Source organism: Heloderma suspectum, chromosome 3 (genome assembly GCF_057233095.1).
Source record: "Heloderma suspectum isolate Gila_16-S chromosome 3, 16-S_ref, whole genome shotgun sequence".
Lineage (NCBI taxonomy): Eukaryota > Metazoa > Chordata > Lepidosauria > Squamata > Helodermatidae > Heloderma > Heloderma suspectum.
Window position 1 is genome coordinate 281,391,085 of NC_139460.1, and position 15,491 is coordinate 281,406,575.

Here is a 15,491-nt window from a genome sequence, read left to right on the forward strand (position 1 = left end):
CAACAAGGTTTTCTTAAATTTAGTGACTGTCAATATTATTTGGTATTCATGTTTATTTAAAGAAAAAGTGAATGGCGCTAATTACGTCTGATGTCATAATATGAAGCAGGAGGCAAGTATCTGAGATTGAAGTCCTCTTCTGTGCTCTGCTGTCATGCTGTCAGTTGATCTGTGCCATGCTTTTCATTCCTGCTGTGCAATTAAGGTGGAGCAGCCAGAACTCAAAGTAGTATATTCCCTCCTGTGGAGGAATCAGGCTTTTGCGATAGGACTTGGAGAAGCTGTATTGCAGTTCTTCTGAGGAAATGGGTACAACCAAAATATTTTTCCATTTTATGTTTCTCTGAGTTCCAAATATTACATTCCAAGCAGCACTCTACTTAGTGGGTGTTTTTAGCATGCAATTTATATTTTGATATCGTGGACATTTATAATAGGAATACATTATTTTCCCCCCAGTTGTTACACTTTATGCCACTCTGGGAGGCCCTGCAATAGTACATGGATTAAATGAAACTGAGGTGACAACCATTATTACTAGCAAAGAGTTGATGCAGACAAGATTGAAGGTAAGGAATAGCTATGTCTAGATAAATTGGATGCATGTATCTGAACAGGTTTTTGTTTCGTATTGTGGGGGGAAATGTGATATGCATACAGTATGGTTTATTCCCCTTTTCCCCCACTTGCTCCCTCTCTCTGTCCTATCTAAAGATTTAGTTATATTATAATGTAAGAATACAACTACAGAAGCATGGCTGGCTTGTATGCGGTCAGAGCTTGCAAAAAAGGATTGTGAGCCTCTCAGTATGATGCCTAAGCTAATGCATAAATAGTCCTTTGGCACACATACATTACAGGACACTTGATATGTAAGCTGTCTGGGACAGGTGCCACTCTCTCATTTTTTGCAAAGTGCCATGTACCTACATATGCATTTCTAGGTTCCAGCCGCATTTCATATGCACCTTTTATATATAACTTATATATAACTTATACATAACTTTAGTTTGTATACTTGTGGCGGAGATGTATTTTATTTTATCTTGTAAAATGCTATGTATATCCACTAGTGATTTATACATCATATTTAACAGGAATGGAAGAAAAGGCTAGTAAACTTTTTAAAAGTGACAGGTTAGGTTATTATCTAATTGCTCCCAGTTGAACAAAGCACAGAGAAATCATACTGGCTCTGAAGTTTCTTTCCATAAATGGACTGTTAAATATCCTATTTGAATATTAGCTTCATAGGCTGAAATCTTGGCTCACAACATGCTTATAAAAGCTTCCAGCATAGTTATAAAAGCACTTTATAAAGTATGTCTCCAAGTGTAATCTATATTATAATTCACTAAGGGATTTTGTGGTGCCAATGAGGCTGTCGCCTATTAGCAGATGAGATGTTGTAGAATGTTCACAAACATTCTATCTGCCAAAGAAAGCTGTCAGCAATACAGTGTTCTCAACATTGCACTTCTGTGAGTAGAAGTTGAAAGGTCAGTTTTCTAAGGATTTTCTCAAAGACCCTAGAGACAGAAGATATTTGGAACAAGGTAGGAAGACTGACTGGACAGTTCAGTGGGAAGAGGTCCCAGGAGGTAGGAAATCTAATGGTCTGGGAACCAAAAGACAGATTGACTAGAGGTTGGAGGCAGAGCAGCCAGCAGACTAAAACAAGGATCAGAACAAAGGGTATGTGGAGGAGACAGTCTTGAGGGAAAGGGCAGCAGAAATGGGGAGCTGAGGAAAGAAGGGACTAATGAAAGGGATGAGGGCCAGAGGACTGAGTGCTGTTGATGGGAGGGAAGAGACAGTAGGGGCTATGAGTTAACGGTAGAAAGTGAGCAGTTAAGGGAAGCTGTGGTATTGTTGTCTAGCAACAAAGGAGCCATAAGTTTGCAAATCCACACCTGGAGGTTTCTTTGAATGTTGCATGCATGGGAAAATTCTGGTAGGTGTGACTTTTACCATTGTCATTATTGACACCTGCTGAAATTTTCTCTTCTCTGCTACCAATAGACACTACTCAGTGTGACGCTGAATGCATAAATCATCCTCTGACAGTTATGCATCACAGGACACTACATATGTAAGCCTCTGGGACGGGCCATTCATTCTTTGTATAGTGCCATGTACATGAATGGTACCATATATAAATTTCTAGGAACTTACCATAGTTCTTTATACCCATTTCATATTCACCTTTCATATAATGTTCATATAACAGCTTGAAGTGATACATTAGTTTTAAGGATAGAAATGTCTTAAAAGGCAAATATGGGGAGGGGGAAGAACACAGCTCTGTCTCACTCTGGGTTTTTTTGTTTTTTGAGCTGAGAAGAATTTTTAAAACTGTTTATGTACGTTCTCCCCACAGAGTATTGCTTCTCAGGTTCCCCTGTTGCGGCATATTATAACTGTGGATGGCAAACCAACATCATGGGCAGAATTCCCCAAAGGTGTAATTGTTCATACTATGACATCCGTTGAAGCTATGGGGGAGAAAATAAATAATAGTACGTATAGTTCTCTGTTTGAGCACTTTTTTATCCTTATGATAATGAATGTATTTTCTGGGGGAAAAGAAAGGAGAAAGTGGAGGAGATCAACGACATGATAACACTTGAGGGTTACTATATTTCCAGCCATATTTGGGTTCATTCTGCATAGAGGGTATATGCTGGATATTGGTGTGTCAGGAACTGTAATTTCTAGCATTTGTACCGTAATACACAGAGTTCCATGAACCTACTGGGGTATTTCAGTGTTTGCCATGGCTGTTCTTCCTGAAGCTTTATGAATTCCTTATTCTTAGCAAACAGTGAAAGTTCTCCTGGTATATGTTCATTTAGTGTGCAACGTTGCAACTAAAATATGTAAGAGTGTAAGGCAGGAAATTGTCATTTCTTGGCACATGTGATAAAAGCTTTCCTCTTGGATTTCTAGTATACACATGAGCCCAAGTTGTAATGCTTCACCATATCTGCTATTGACAAGAAAAAATTAGGCTGAATGCAGTAAGAACCTTAACTGTACACATGAAGGAATGCTGGGATAGGTTGCAAGATTTAGTGGGGTTGTTATCACTAGATAGTGTTGAAAACAGGCTAGGCAATTATTTGGCTCACCCCGTTTTGGTGAATTTGATTCCTGTATTAGGAATTGATGGTACAACCTCTTGAGAACACTTCCGGATATATATCCAAGAGTGCTTACTGGTGGAGATGAGGATGTATGGTCATTTCACAGTGCAAGCTATGGTTAAGATTTTGGCATCCAGCTGAGGGTTGGTCTTGGTGATGTGTAAGGCCCTTTCTGGCTGAGATACTGTTGGGACATTTTGGGGTTAAGCACTTCTGTTTCCAAGAAGGACTCCTAGAACATGGAAACTAGAAAGCAATTAGATCTTCCTCTCCATATGGAAGTACAGAACACATTAACATTTTTACAAAGTGGTTTAAATATCAAAAGCACTTAAGTAGTTATGGTAGCAATCCTACGTTCCAGGGGAGGGCAGTTTGGACACTACAGATCTCCCTTTCTGTGGCTGGAGAGGTCTCCAGTGTCAGAGGTCTCCCCAGGGCAATGGTGGGAAGCTCTGCTGCCATTGGTCACCTGCTGGTGGTTCTCTGTGTACAGAGGGGCCAGGAATGGAATGTTGGGGGTGGGGTGGTGGTGGAGAGGGTGTTTGGGCAGGGTGTAGCTTTGCAGGATCTAAAGCCGCCTTGTTCTGACACAGCCCCAAACAGGCCTCAAGAGCATGCTAGCCCTGGAGCTGGTGTAACTAATGCAGTAAATGGAGGGAAAACTTTTAAAAAGCAATAAAGAACTCCCCCACCCCCAAGCCAAACAGTGCCCCTCCTCTTCACCTTCTGCCCTGCCTGGTGCAAGCTGACAGGGTTCTGAATGTGGTGGTGGCTGTGCTGTGGGTCTCTCCCACCCAGGAAGGTAAGTTTGCTCTGCCTGTTTGATCTTTTAAAATTATAATCTTCAAAATAATATTCTTGCTTCCTTTTTAATTGCTTTTCTGTTTTTGCATGTTAATTTTTTTTAAAGTATCAAGCAACAAACAGAGGTGGAGGCCACTACCCTCAGACACTGCTGTAATTATGTATACTAGTGGTTCTACAGGAGTTCCAAAAGGCGTTATGATCTCTCATTGTAATCTTATTTCTGGCATAACTGGGATGGCTGAAAGGATTCCTAATCTGGGGTATGTATCAAGTCATGTGGTCCAACATAGTACATGTATTTCTTAATAGTCCAAAGGTCACTAAAGAATTATTTCATTAACACAGAGATTTTGAATGTATTTGGAGAGTATAACGCTGGCTTTAATCAAGCATTTGTTATAGAATGGGAGGCAGCAGGGGGTAGGGAAGCTGTTACACTTCTCTTTATGCAAACCCACCATCTTTGAATCTGTGTGGTTATGTGTTGTGTTTTAGTGTTCTTCGGTTCTGTATATTCAGTACAGATAGGTTCCATGATTTCTTTGCAAACCTGGCAAGAGTACAATCATGTTATAGTTTCTTCTATTTTCATTTGGCTTGGCCACCACCTTTTAGAAAAAGAACAGCAAGGAACCTGATTATCATACAAATTTGGTTCTGGCATTTAAATTAAATTATATTCTCTGTTGATGAGGGCAAAGTGTTCTCAGATTTAAGGAAAACTGTTTTAATTCTTGTAAAGGGTGCCAGTACCGTGCTGAACTTCATTAACAGGGAGAAAGGGCAAGTTGGGTTGAAGGAGGGAAAAGGCTGTGAGGAGGGAGAACCAGTTCCCAAGGCTGGCTTCCAATTTTGTTGACTACAGTTCTCAGGGAGCCTGTGTTATATGTCTATAGTGACCCCACTGTTGCTAAATACACCTATATGCAAAAGTTACAAAGTTGTTGTGGCAGGACATATTTTGGATCTTTATGCTGCAGTCTTAGCAATGGGCTGATACAAGTTGACACAGAATATACTATAATCTTTTTTTTTTTTTTTTCCAGAGAGAAAGATGTTTACATTGGCTACTTGCCTCTTGCTCATGTTCTGGAGTTAAGCGCCGAACTTGTTTGTTTGGCCCATGGATGCTGTATTGGCTACTCATCACCTCAGACTCTAAGTGATCAAGTAAGTTTTTTCCATAAATCAGAGCATATCAGTTAATTGCACATTTTATGTTTTATCTAACCTTTACCTAAATGTGAAATTAAGCATTTTTGTCTCTTTTAAAATGGTATCAGTGTTTCAGTATTGTTGTCAAAATGTGCCCTAGATACTTTCCAAGCAGATATTATGGTAAAACATTTTTTTTTTTTCAGTGTGTGCATCTCTTATGCTGCACAAACAACAAGATTTTTTGTGAAGGGTAACTTAAGGTTGTATGTTGCTTTCTTCACTTCTCTTTTAGTCCTCGAAAATAAAGAAAGGTAGTAAAGGTGATGTTTCTGCACTGAAGCCAACTCTAATGGCAGCTGTGCCGGTAAGTTGTGCATTTGAAGTCTGCATCTTTCAAATGTTATATGAGAAGATGATGATTTTAGGATAGTTCCCATGTAATGTCTTCTTCCATGAGTTTATGATACATGTAGAAAACGTATCAGGGTTATGGGTTGTGTATGGGTTATGTTGTGTGTAGGTGTGGGAGTGGTTTGATAGAAAATTCTGTTAGTATTCTACTAAATTCCTCTGCTTCTAAAACTTTCCAGAAAAATCTACATGGTTGAATAAATTTAAGTTTTAATAATAAATAATGTAATAATAGCTAATAAGACTTAGAAGGGTGTACTGTTCATTTGCCAAAAAGAAATTTAGAAGGGAATTAAATCTGGGTAACCTTTCTTAAGGAATAAGGAGCTTCCTGAATGACACGTTAGAGTATGGAAATAGGTTTGGTCTAAATTCATATTAAGATAAAACTGTATTAACATTCTGAGTGTTTAGATTCCATAGAGAGTATGCTCTATACCTTAATTTCTAGAGGGGCAGCCGTCTAAGCCTGTTGCAGCAAAAACAACCAAAGGGTCCTGTGGCACCGTTAAAGACTAACAAATTTGTTGTGGCATTGCAGTTCTCTCAGACCTCACTGTTTACAATCCCCACCTCCTCAAGCTTGTGTATATAAATCTGCCATCTTGAAATTAGCACTTCATGCATCTGATAAAGTGGACAGTGTCCACGAAAGCTCATGCCATAATAAATGTATTAATCTGTAAGGTGTCACAAGACTCTTTGTTGTTTATACCTTAAGACAACCATATCATTTGTTGCTCAGCCAGAGCAAATAGCAGTTTTTTTCCAACATGCAAGTGACAAACTACACAGCACTCCTCCTCTCTCTCTTCTAGCCTTAAAAAGGCTACTAGCTATGTCCAGTATCTAAACAACTCAGTACAGCACTGTGTTAAATATAGTAGTACTGAGGTAGTTGCATAAGGGGTGTGTGTGTGTGTGTGTGTGTGTGTGAGAGAGAGAGAGAGAGAGAGAGAGAGATTGAGAGAGAGAGCGCGCGCACATGAAAAAGAGTTGGGTCTTGATGTCACCATATTGGGCTACTTGCACACATACCCCCTCTGGCTTCTGCCTTAAGGTGGTAAATGCTCTTTACCCCAGCTGTATTGGGTCCAAGCAAAACAATGGTAGCACAGTATGGTGGTTGTCTGTCCTGCCTCTCTCTTTATCTTAAGGCTTAAAGCCAGAACGATGGTAGGAATAAAAAGGCTGCATTGGTTGTGCATGATGGCAGTGCACTATGACAAGAGCCCATCCTAGTTCTTGCTTATTCTCTGCCTCTTCCAGAAATCCCATCCTTGAAGACAGAGGGGTAAGAGTGGGTATATGAGGTGGATCACCCCATTGTATTTCTCTGCCCTTGAGTGGATGGGGCCAATGTGGATCTGGGTTGAAAGAAATAGGATTCTAGTGTTGCCCTTCACTTAACATTTTGTTTTCATATTTTTAAATGTTCTAACCCTCCTTGATCCTTTGGAGAAACCTAAGATCTGATCTAATCTTAAACAATACGGTACTCATATAGATTTGTGCAGTAAACTAAATGTATTGCACACTGTTATATTCCTTTGGTTGATGTGTGTAATCCCTTTCTATAACTAGGAAATCATGGATCGAATTTACAAAAATGTCATGAGTCGAGTTAATGAAATGTCCGGTTTCCAACGTAATTTGTTTATATTAGCTTATAATTACAAAATGGAGCAGATTTCAAAAGGCTATAGTACTCCACTGTGTGACAGGTAGGTAAATTATTTTTTTTCCTTGTCAAGGGTAAAGACTATACTGAGGGAGATGGGTTGCTGAGGAGTTGGCCAAATAGCTGGATCAATCAGAGAAACAGAAAGCGTGAGCTGGCCACGAAGGGCTAGGCAGCCTATGAATAAACCTGGTGGTATGGATGGGAAAAGATGCCTTTGTCCCAAGTTTGCTAAATCTGTTTTTTGGAAACTACTGCTAGCTAGAATGCTTAAAAGGAAAAGCCAAATACACTACTCTGTTATCAGTCTTTGTCTGTAATATGCACCCTTGCTAGGAAGTAAGTCCTGTTGAGCTCAGGGGGACTTCCTTCTCGATAGACATGCATAGGGATGTGCTGCATATTCTGTGGAAAAGTCATTTCACAAAGGAAAGGCAGCAATGGACCTTCTGGTTGGGTGCACATGCTGTTTTAGGAGATCTTTGGTTAAGCAATAAAAACATATTCTTATCTTTTTAGCCTTGTTTTCCGGAAAGTCCGAATGCTGCTGGGTGGAAAAATTCGGGTCTTGTTGTGTGGAGGAGCTCCACTTTCTGCGGCCACTCAGAGATTTATGAACATCTGTTTTTGTTGCCCTGTGGGACAGGGCTATGGCCTAACAGAATCTTCTGGGGCTGGAACGATAACCGAAGGTTAGTGGTGTTTATAGGGTGGAAATGCCAATCAGTATGTAGAGATATAGAGAGCATCTCTACACCACCCTAAAATCCCACATTTAAAATGGGGCTTTCTGCTTCAGTTTTAAATGCAGGATCACAACGGACTCCCTTTACACATGCTTCCTTTTCTCCCTCCTTCTCCCCCTATCTGAGTCTTCCATATGTTTCATTGATCTTTCTCCTCTTCGTGCTGCTTTTTCCTTTTTCATGGAGGGAACTCAAGCAGAACACAAACAGGGTAATTTGCTAGCTCATTATCTCTGATCTATTAAAAAATGGAATAAAGGTCATTTAGTGCAGGAGACACCCTGGAGGTTAACGACATCATCTAAAGGGCCCGCAAACTTCCATGAGTGAGCAATCTCAATAGCAGGATAAAAACTCCATGTGAAGAAGCCCAGAATTAGGGATTATCAGCATAGTGACAATATTTCACTTCAAAATCTCTCAAGATCTCATTGATACTGTGTGGAGACAGCTCTTGGAAGAAACATTGTAATAAAATTGATTCTAGGATCCACTTCTGAGATTTAATGATGCATTTTCCCCTTAAATTTCAGTTTGGGACTATACAACAGGCAGAGTGGGAGCACCCTTGGTTTGCTGTGAAATCAAACTAGTGAACTGGAAAGAAGGTAGGAAGTTCTTCTGTAACAATACTTTATTTAGTGACTGATGATGATGCTTCTTTCCTTTCAGGACGAACTTTTAAGTCCCTTGTTTAAATGTAATAATGTGGCCATGATACAGTAAACCTTTAACGTGCCTTCAAAGGCTTGATAGTGTGGAGTTGAACTAAGAGCAGTTTTTCTCTGCTGCTTCATAAAATTTCTCTGAGGGCTAAACTAGGCCTAACATGGGCTGATTAGCTCTCCCAATGTCTTCTTTCCCATTTAGCCATAAAAGCGGGCTGTGGCAGCTTTTAAATTGGATTGAAACTGCAACGCAGCATGTGTTCATCTTTTTCCTCCTGTGTAACTTCCCAGATTTTACATCAACCCATTGAAGCTATACTTAGTCCCAGAGGGGATAAAAGATAGGGGGTGTCTTTGTGGAAGAGGTAATTGGCTTGGGAAGACATGTGCTATATATAGGGGCACAGACTCCCAAGCCCAATTTCTCCCCTACACACGCACACTCAACACTTGAGTTACAGGATGAAGGGAGGTGAGAGGCAGGCTACTTGATTTTTTTCAGTGTACCTACCAGCCCCAGTTAGCTCAAGACTTGCATCTGTGCACTACTGCGTGCTGCCAGGTTTCCATGGTCCTCAGTAGATTTGAGGGATGTTCCAGGGGCCCGTCCTCTCTTTTTCCTCCAAAAAATGAAGATTTTTCTGCAGGCCTTGGAGAATCCCGCCAGTTGCAGCGATTCAAACTAGTTCTCTCCCTCAGCCTATTTTGGCATCTTTGCTATCCACACATTGGATGCCCTTTCTGTTAATATAGAGAAAGCCATGTTAGCATGGAGGGTTTAAAAGAGCCAGACACATACACACAGAAGAGCTAAGTAGGCTGGACTTTATGGTGAGTTTAGCTCAAATATGAAGATTGGCAGTTCTGTGTTGTGAAGGAAGCAGAGCTAAAACTAGTTTGTTACCAAAAAAATTTCCTCTGCAAATTTGTTGGTGACATGCTTCAGATAGCCTCTTAATAGGCAAAATTTGAGCAGCCAAAGTCTCCAAAATTCCTCATGAGGACTACCTCTCTCCCTCTGTGAACAGCTCCTGCTCAGCACTTAAAACCCCTCCCACGAGATCTCTGTGCATTGCAGAGAACTTGGAATGAGTAGATGATGTCTGTGTGAGGCATGAGACCCCAGCCCTTCCACCAGCCTTGGCATACACCAAGGGAGAGGAGGGGATGGGGTCCTGTCTGCATCTTGGAGAAGGAAAGAAGTGGTGTGAGTCTCTTACCTCTGCTATCCTTCTCCAAATTACAGATCAGGGCATTTGTGCTTTTAAATGCCTCATGAAAACCAGAAATTCAACAGATGGGAGATGAAAGCTTAGAATTTTTTTAAAAAGTATTATTCGTTTTCTACAGCACAGTCAGTGTGCATCACACTTTACAGAGTACAGGAGGACAGGTCCCTGGCCGAAGAACCTTGCAATCTAAAATTGCTGTACTCAATTTTAGTTGCACATTCTTAGGCTGAGTTAGTTTTGGATTTTTCTTTTTTTCTTTTTGTTTTAGCCCTAATTGTAGCACTGCTTCTCCTACAGGGCTTGTTCTGGGACTTTCTTAATTAATTAAGCAGGGTTTTCTTTTAAAATACCTTCTTCAAAGAATATTCAGCAGCATATATGAAAAGTACAAAGCTGGAAGTAAATGTCCAGAAAACTTAAAAGTTGGCAACAACAACAAAATGCAAAATACATGCTGGAGAAAAATGTTTTTATTTGGCTCCCTAACTGTACTTTTTGCTGCCAGTTTTTCTTTAAAAGAAACCATTGGTCATATTGTCATAGAAAGTTTGAACAAAAGCTCTTCAAAGAAAGTGCAAGACGAGAGATTAGCAATATTTTCTGAATATTTGTTCTATTTTAAGCAGTTTGGGTTATTTCTCTCTCCACTGTATACTACTGCTTCTTTTTAAAATTATGTTACACACTTTAAAATCTACTAGGTAAGCAAATATTAACTAAGGGAAACATATAGAAGGATTTTTCATCTTTAAAAAATTACTTCCAGAACATTGCCAAAGAATTCAAAGTTCAGAATAAATTCTATTTGCTCTTTTATTCTGTTTACTCTTGGGCCTCAGAATGGAAAATTCTATGAGTTATTGTTAAGGAGATAAATGTAGAACACTAGGGCCATTGAACTGGCACATGGAGAGCTGTAAGATACAGTGGATAGTACTGGATTTAGATGTGAAGGACAAGTTCAAATGCTTGTTGCCAGGCATCACTTTCAGGACCACCACACACATCATGTTGGGAAACGTAATTTCTATATCAGAAAACACACCTTTTGCCCATCCATAATTACAGCATGCGTGCTTTTCCATGTTGCTTAACATGTGTAAAGTGTCCCTCACCTCATCTGACAAAGTAGGATCTTATCTGTATAAGTTTCACAATAAACCAGTCTCTACAGCACCTTTAGCACTTAGAGTTGGTTCATGCATAATGTGAAAACCATAGTTTGGCACTACAAGATTAATTCATGTTCTTGTGTGCTTCTCCCTCCCTCTTCCTCCTCTCCTTACATGCTCTGGGAAATTAGTGATCTTCTGGTTTGCAGTGAGGCAGGGTTGGCTATTACGTCCACATTGGCAAAATATGCTTTGTTTGCTTTGCAAACCAGGATGAAACTCTAGTTTACAGATCTGATTTGCAGAATTGTGTAAGCCGTACTTTGCCAGTTGAGACATGGAAATTGACCCAAATCTTTTAGAGCAGGGGTGGGGGACCTTTTTCAGTCCGAGGGCTGAATTCTAATCTGGGAAAGGTCTTGGGGCCGCATTCTATCTTTGGGAAAAGCCAAAGACAGAGCAGGCAGGCCAAAATGTGATTTTTACCCATTTTAAGACTACTCAGAATACCAGATACCAAACCTCTATGCATCTACTCAGAAGTAAGCATGAGCAGCAAGTCTACTCACAAGTAAGTAGGAATGACTCACTCAGCAGCATTTTCAAAAAGCATTCCCAAATACCAAGTCTCTGCATTTCTATTCATAAACGAGCATGAGCAGCATGTCTACTCACAAGTTGGGCAAGCTTCCATAGGTCTACTCAAAAGAAAGCAGAACTGAATAATTCAGTAGCTTCTTCCTCAGGCCCTGCCCCATCTCTCCAGCTGGGACAAAAATTTCTCTCTGATCAGCCGCTGATCAGAGGTAAGAGCTTTACCCTGCCAGGACAGGGCCTGAGGAAGAAGCCAGCAGGTCTTATGAGGAACACCTGTGGGCCGTATCTGGTCTGTGGGCTGAAGGTTGCCCATGCCTGTTTTAGAGGCTTTTCAGGTTTATTGTAAGTACTGAATGAGATTTTAATGTTGTAAATTATCTGAGCCTTTTGGGTGTGGTAGAAAGGAAATCTGAATATTGCTTGCACTTACATTGTAAAGCAAGTCAATCCCTTTGGAATTTTCTTTCAAGTGCTTAGGATTTGGGATATTGGAGGCTTAATTCAGTCTATTAGTAAATCAAACAGGTGATCAGTGCTGGGTGATAGATCCATCTGTGGGGTGCTGCATACATGGCTCTCAATTCAGTGTTGAGAACTGTGTCCACAGCTTCAGCTGTTGTCTGCAAAGATGCAGTTCTGGGAATCCTTTTCTTGTGCATGCATAGTAGCCAATCCAGCAGAGGATGTCAGTACAGAAGTTTGCTTCTTCACATCCTCAATGTATTAGCCATTGTGGTCTCAATAAGTATTAATATGTACATTGTAAAGCTAATGTTGCAGATGAAAAATAGTTTAATATATTGTGGAATTTGTTTATTCTGTATTTTAAAAATACACATTAGCTTTCTTAATTTACAAACTTTCAATTATAGGTGGGTACTTTAACACAGATAAACCATACCCTAGAGGTGAGATTGTTATTGGAGGTCAAAACATAACTATGGGCTACTACAAAAATGAAGAACGAACACAACATGATTTCATGACAGATGAGAATGGACAGAGGTGGCTCTACACTGGAGACATTGGGGAATTCCAGTCAGATGGGTGTCTAAAAATTATTGGTGAGTTAGCCATATAATACTTGCTGATCTACTGTTTTGTCATAACACCCTTTCATTTCAGCGGATGTGGTTCTTCTTTGAGTATATATATTTTTTCAGTTAAATCCTACTTCATTAATTCATTTCATTGTTAATTTCTCAAAATATTGTAGATTATAGCACAGACATGTGCTTGTTTACCATGAAGGAAGTCCAGTTGAGTTCATTGGGGCTCTTTCCCAAATAATATGTATAGGACTGCAGATTCCGAGTAGGGGCACAATGTAGCTTTGTGGCTGCCAGAGCAATCCTATTCTTAGAAGTAATTCCTACTGAGTTCACTGGGACTAACTCCTAGAGAAGTGTGTTTGGGATTGTAGCCTTAATGAAGAGTTAAATACATGCTTAAATCGAAGTCACTGAAACCAATAGGATTTAACAGTCCTTAACTTTGGCAGGATGGTACCTAGATGTTCCTCCCCATTCAAGCGCTATTCATTTTAAAGTTCATATTTCATATGTAATTATCCAGGGTAATAATGGGGGAAGACATAAAATGATTAGAACACTGCGGTGATTTTTAATTTGAATTCAATGGCACTAACTCCCAAATAAACATGCATTGGTTAGAGCTATTCATGGTTTCAGTTTTAAAGTTTGGAAAACAGCTGAATAAATTTTGTCTGGCAAATATATGAATGTTTATGAATATTGTAGTAGTGAAAGCATATGCAATCTAATGAAGTCATTAGTTTAATGCAAACTTTTAAGAGCCCAGCACATGATTGATCTGTTGAAGGGCTAAGGAGATTAGTAGGAGTTAGTCCAAGTATTCTGTCTAGATTGTTAAATCTCAGATTGTCCCAATGTGGAAATGAACAGAAGAGCTAAGGTGAATCTCACTCTACATCTGTAAAGTATTCTGAACTTTTAGTGAATATAACATTTTAACTCCTTTTCTATAGATCGTAAAAAAGATCTTGTAAAACTTCAAGCAGGAGAATATGTTTCTCTTGGTAAAGTTGAAGCAGCTTTGAAGAATCTTCCACTAGTAGATAATATTTGTGTATATGCAAGCAGGTAAGATGGCTGGTGTAACCTTTATTTGTTTGTGCTAGAGCAACACATGCATTCTAGAAATGTTTCTGTGCTTTTCATCTAAAAAGTAAATTGCACACCCTTTTGAATATGCATAGATTCTGCAGGAGATTACATAAATTCCTTCTTACCCACTTATCACCAGGCACTGAACCAGCCTTAAAGTTTCTTTAAGCTAGTTCTGAGTTGCTGTCCAGAAGCATCCATGTCTAACCATTTCTGTAGGGGAGTTAATGATGTGTTGTTTTTTTCTTCCAAGAGAAGATCACCCATGGAACTGACAGAACCTTTATCAGACCCCTCAGCTTAGAGCCTGGCTATTTGTTACAGCTGCTCACACTAGAAGCTGACTCTTTAGAACAGGGGTTGAGAGCCTCTTTCAGCAAGAGGGCTGAATTCAATTTTGGAGAGCTCTGGGAGGCCACATTCCAGTCAAAGGGGTGGAGCCAAAAACACAAAAAATATCAGCATGCTGTAGCTTAAAGCTGCCAGTAACTAAGCCTTAGGAGAGGTATTTCAACTTTTTAGAATGGGGGGCGGGGGGGAAGACTGGACAAAATGTGGGAAACCATGAAACAACCGGTGATTGAGGGACAAGGGGTGGGCTATCTGGGGAACCCTGGAAGTCCAGATGGGTACTCCAGGAGGGCTGGATTTGGCCCCCAAGCCTGACATCCCTCCCCTTGCTTTAAAACAGCTGTCCTCAACTTTGTGCTCTCCAGACGTGTTGTACTGTAGTTCCCATTATTCCCAGCCAGCATGATCAATGGCCAACAGTTACAGTCCAGCACATCTTGGGGGTACCAGATTGAGGAAGGCTGCTTTAGAATCTAAAGTTCTCCCTCCCACAACTGTCCCATCAGGCAGGGAAGACTGGAGTGGCTTGAAGCCCTGGCTCACCCATTGCCAGGGCTTCAAGCCTCTGTCCTTCTAGAAAGGAGGAAGAGCCCCCAAGCAAACCAAAGGAGTTCAGTAGGGAATAGTTTCTTGTCTCAGGAAAGAGGTCATGTTGCTGCCTGGCTGAGTTTTGGCAGTTTGCTTGTTTAATCTTGTGTTTGTTTGTGGAAGGAGCAGTTAACATGTTGCAAATCTTCACTGTTCCTCGTCTTCCCTGTCCCCTCCCCCAGCAACAAAAGAAGATTGAGCAAAAATGTCCATCCAGCAGCCAGGTGGAAACATGACTCTTTTCTTCAAGCAAGGAGGCATTTCCTATTCCTGTGCTTTCCCAGAGACTCATTTGCATGAGCCTGAGTGTCCTTAAAGGCTTGTTCCTGTAGCACCAAACTATGGTTTAGTATTATGTCTGAATCAGCCCTGTGTGATGGCTTCACTGAATATGTGAAGAGCTTGTAAATAATACAGCAGGGCCGATGAGGAGTATGAATTTACCATGGGGATGCTGTCTGCAGTGGCAATCCTGTGGCAAAAGTTAATGTGTGCTCCATTATATTCATGGGGGGAAAGTTTAGGAAAAAACTGGGATAAATTATAGTGAAATAATAGTCACATAAAACAGAGTGGAAATATAGACATTGGTATGAAATTGTGCAAATATTTCTTCTTCAGTTTCCAGTCTTATGTCATTGGATTTCTTGTGCCAAACCATAAAGAACTTAAAGAGTTAGCACGGAAGAAAGGATTTAAAGGAACTTTGGAAGAGATATGTAACAGTGCTGAAATGGAGAAAGAAGTACAAAAGCTTTTAGCTGAGGCTGCTAGGGCAGGTAAGCGAAGTACAGCTACCCTTTGGGTTGTTCTTGAAGATATTGTATTTACTTCATAAAAACAA

The 15,491-nt window shown here is 40.2% G+C and overlaps 1 protein-coding gene across 6 annotated transcripts in view; it reads left to right on the forward strand.

Annotated features, from left to right (window-relative positions):
* Positions 1-15,491, forward strand: part of ACSL3 (acyl-CoA synthetase long chain family member 3) — a 71,131-nt gene that overhangs the window by 49,051 nt on the left and 6,589 nt on the right. For all 6 annotated transcript variants that reach the window (XR_014789577.1, XM_084847098.1, XM_084847099.1 and 3 more), the window contains 11 exons: positions 460-569; positions 2,381-2,519; positions 4,060-4,216; positions 5,003-5,126; positions 5,407-5,478; positions 7,110-7,249; positions 7,726-7,898; positions 8,486-8,560; positions 12,434-12,625; positions 13,570-13,684; positions 15,269-15,426. Coding sequence is in view for 5 of the 6 variants with exons in the window: in XM_084847098.1 (XP_084703224.1) it covers positions 460-569; positions 2,381-2,519; positions 4,060-4,216; positions 5,003-5,126; positions 5,407-5,478; positions 7,110-7,249; positions 7,726-7,898; positions 8,486-8,560; positions 12,434-12,625; positions 13,570-13,684; positions 15,269-15,426 (1,455 nt within the window). In the remaining variant the exon portion in view is untranslated. The remainder of the gene's footprint in view (positions 1-459; positions 570-2,380; positions 2,520-4,059; positions 4,217-5,002; positions 5,127-5,406; positions 5,479-7,109; positions 7,250-7,725; positions 7,899-8,485; positions 8,561-12,433; positions 12,626-13,569; positions 13,685-15,268; positions 15,427-15,491) is intronic.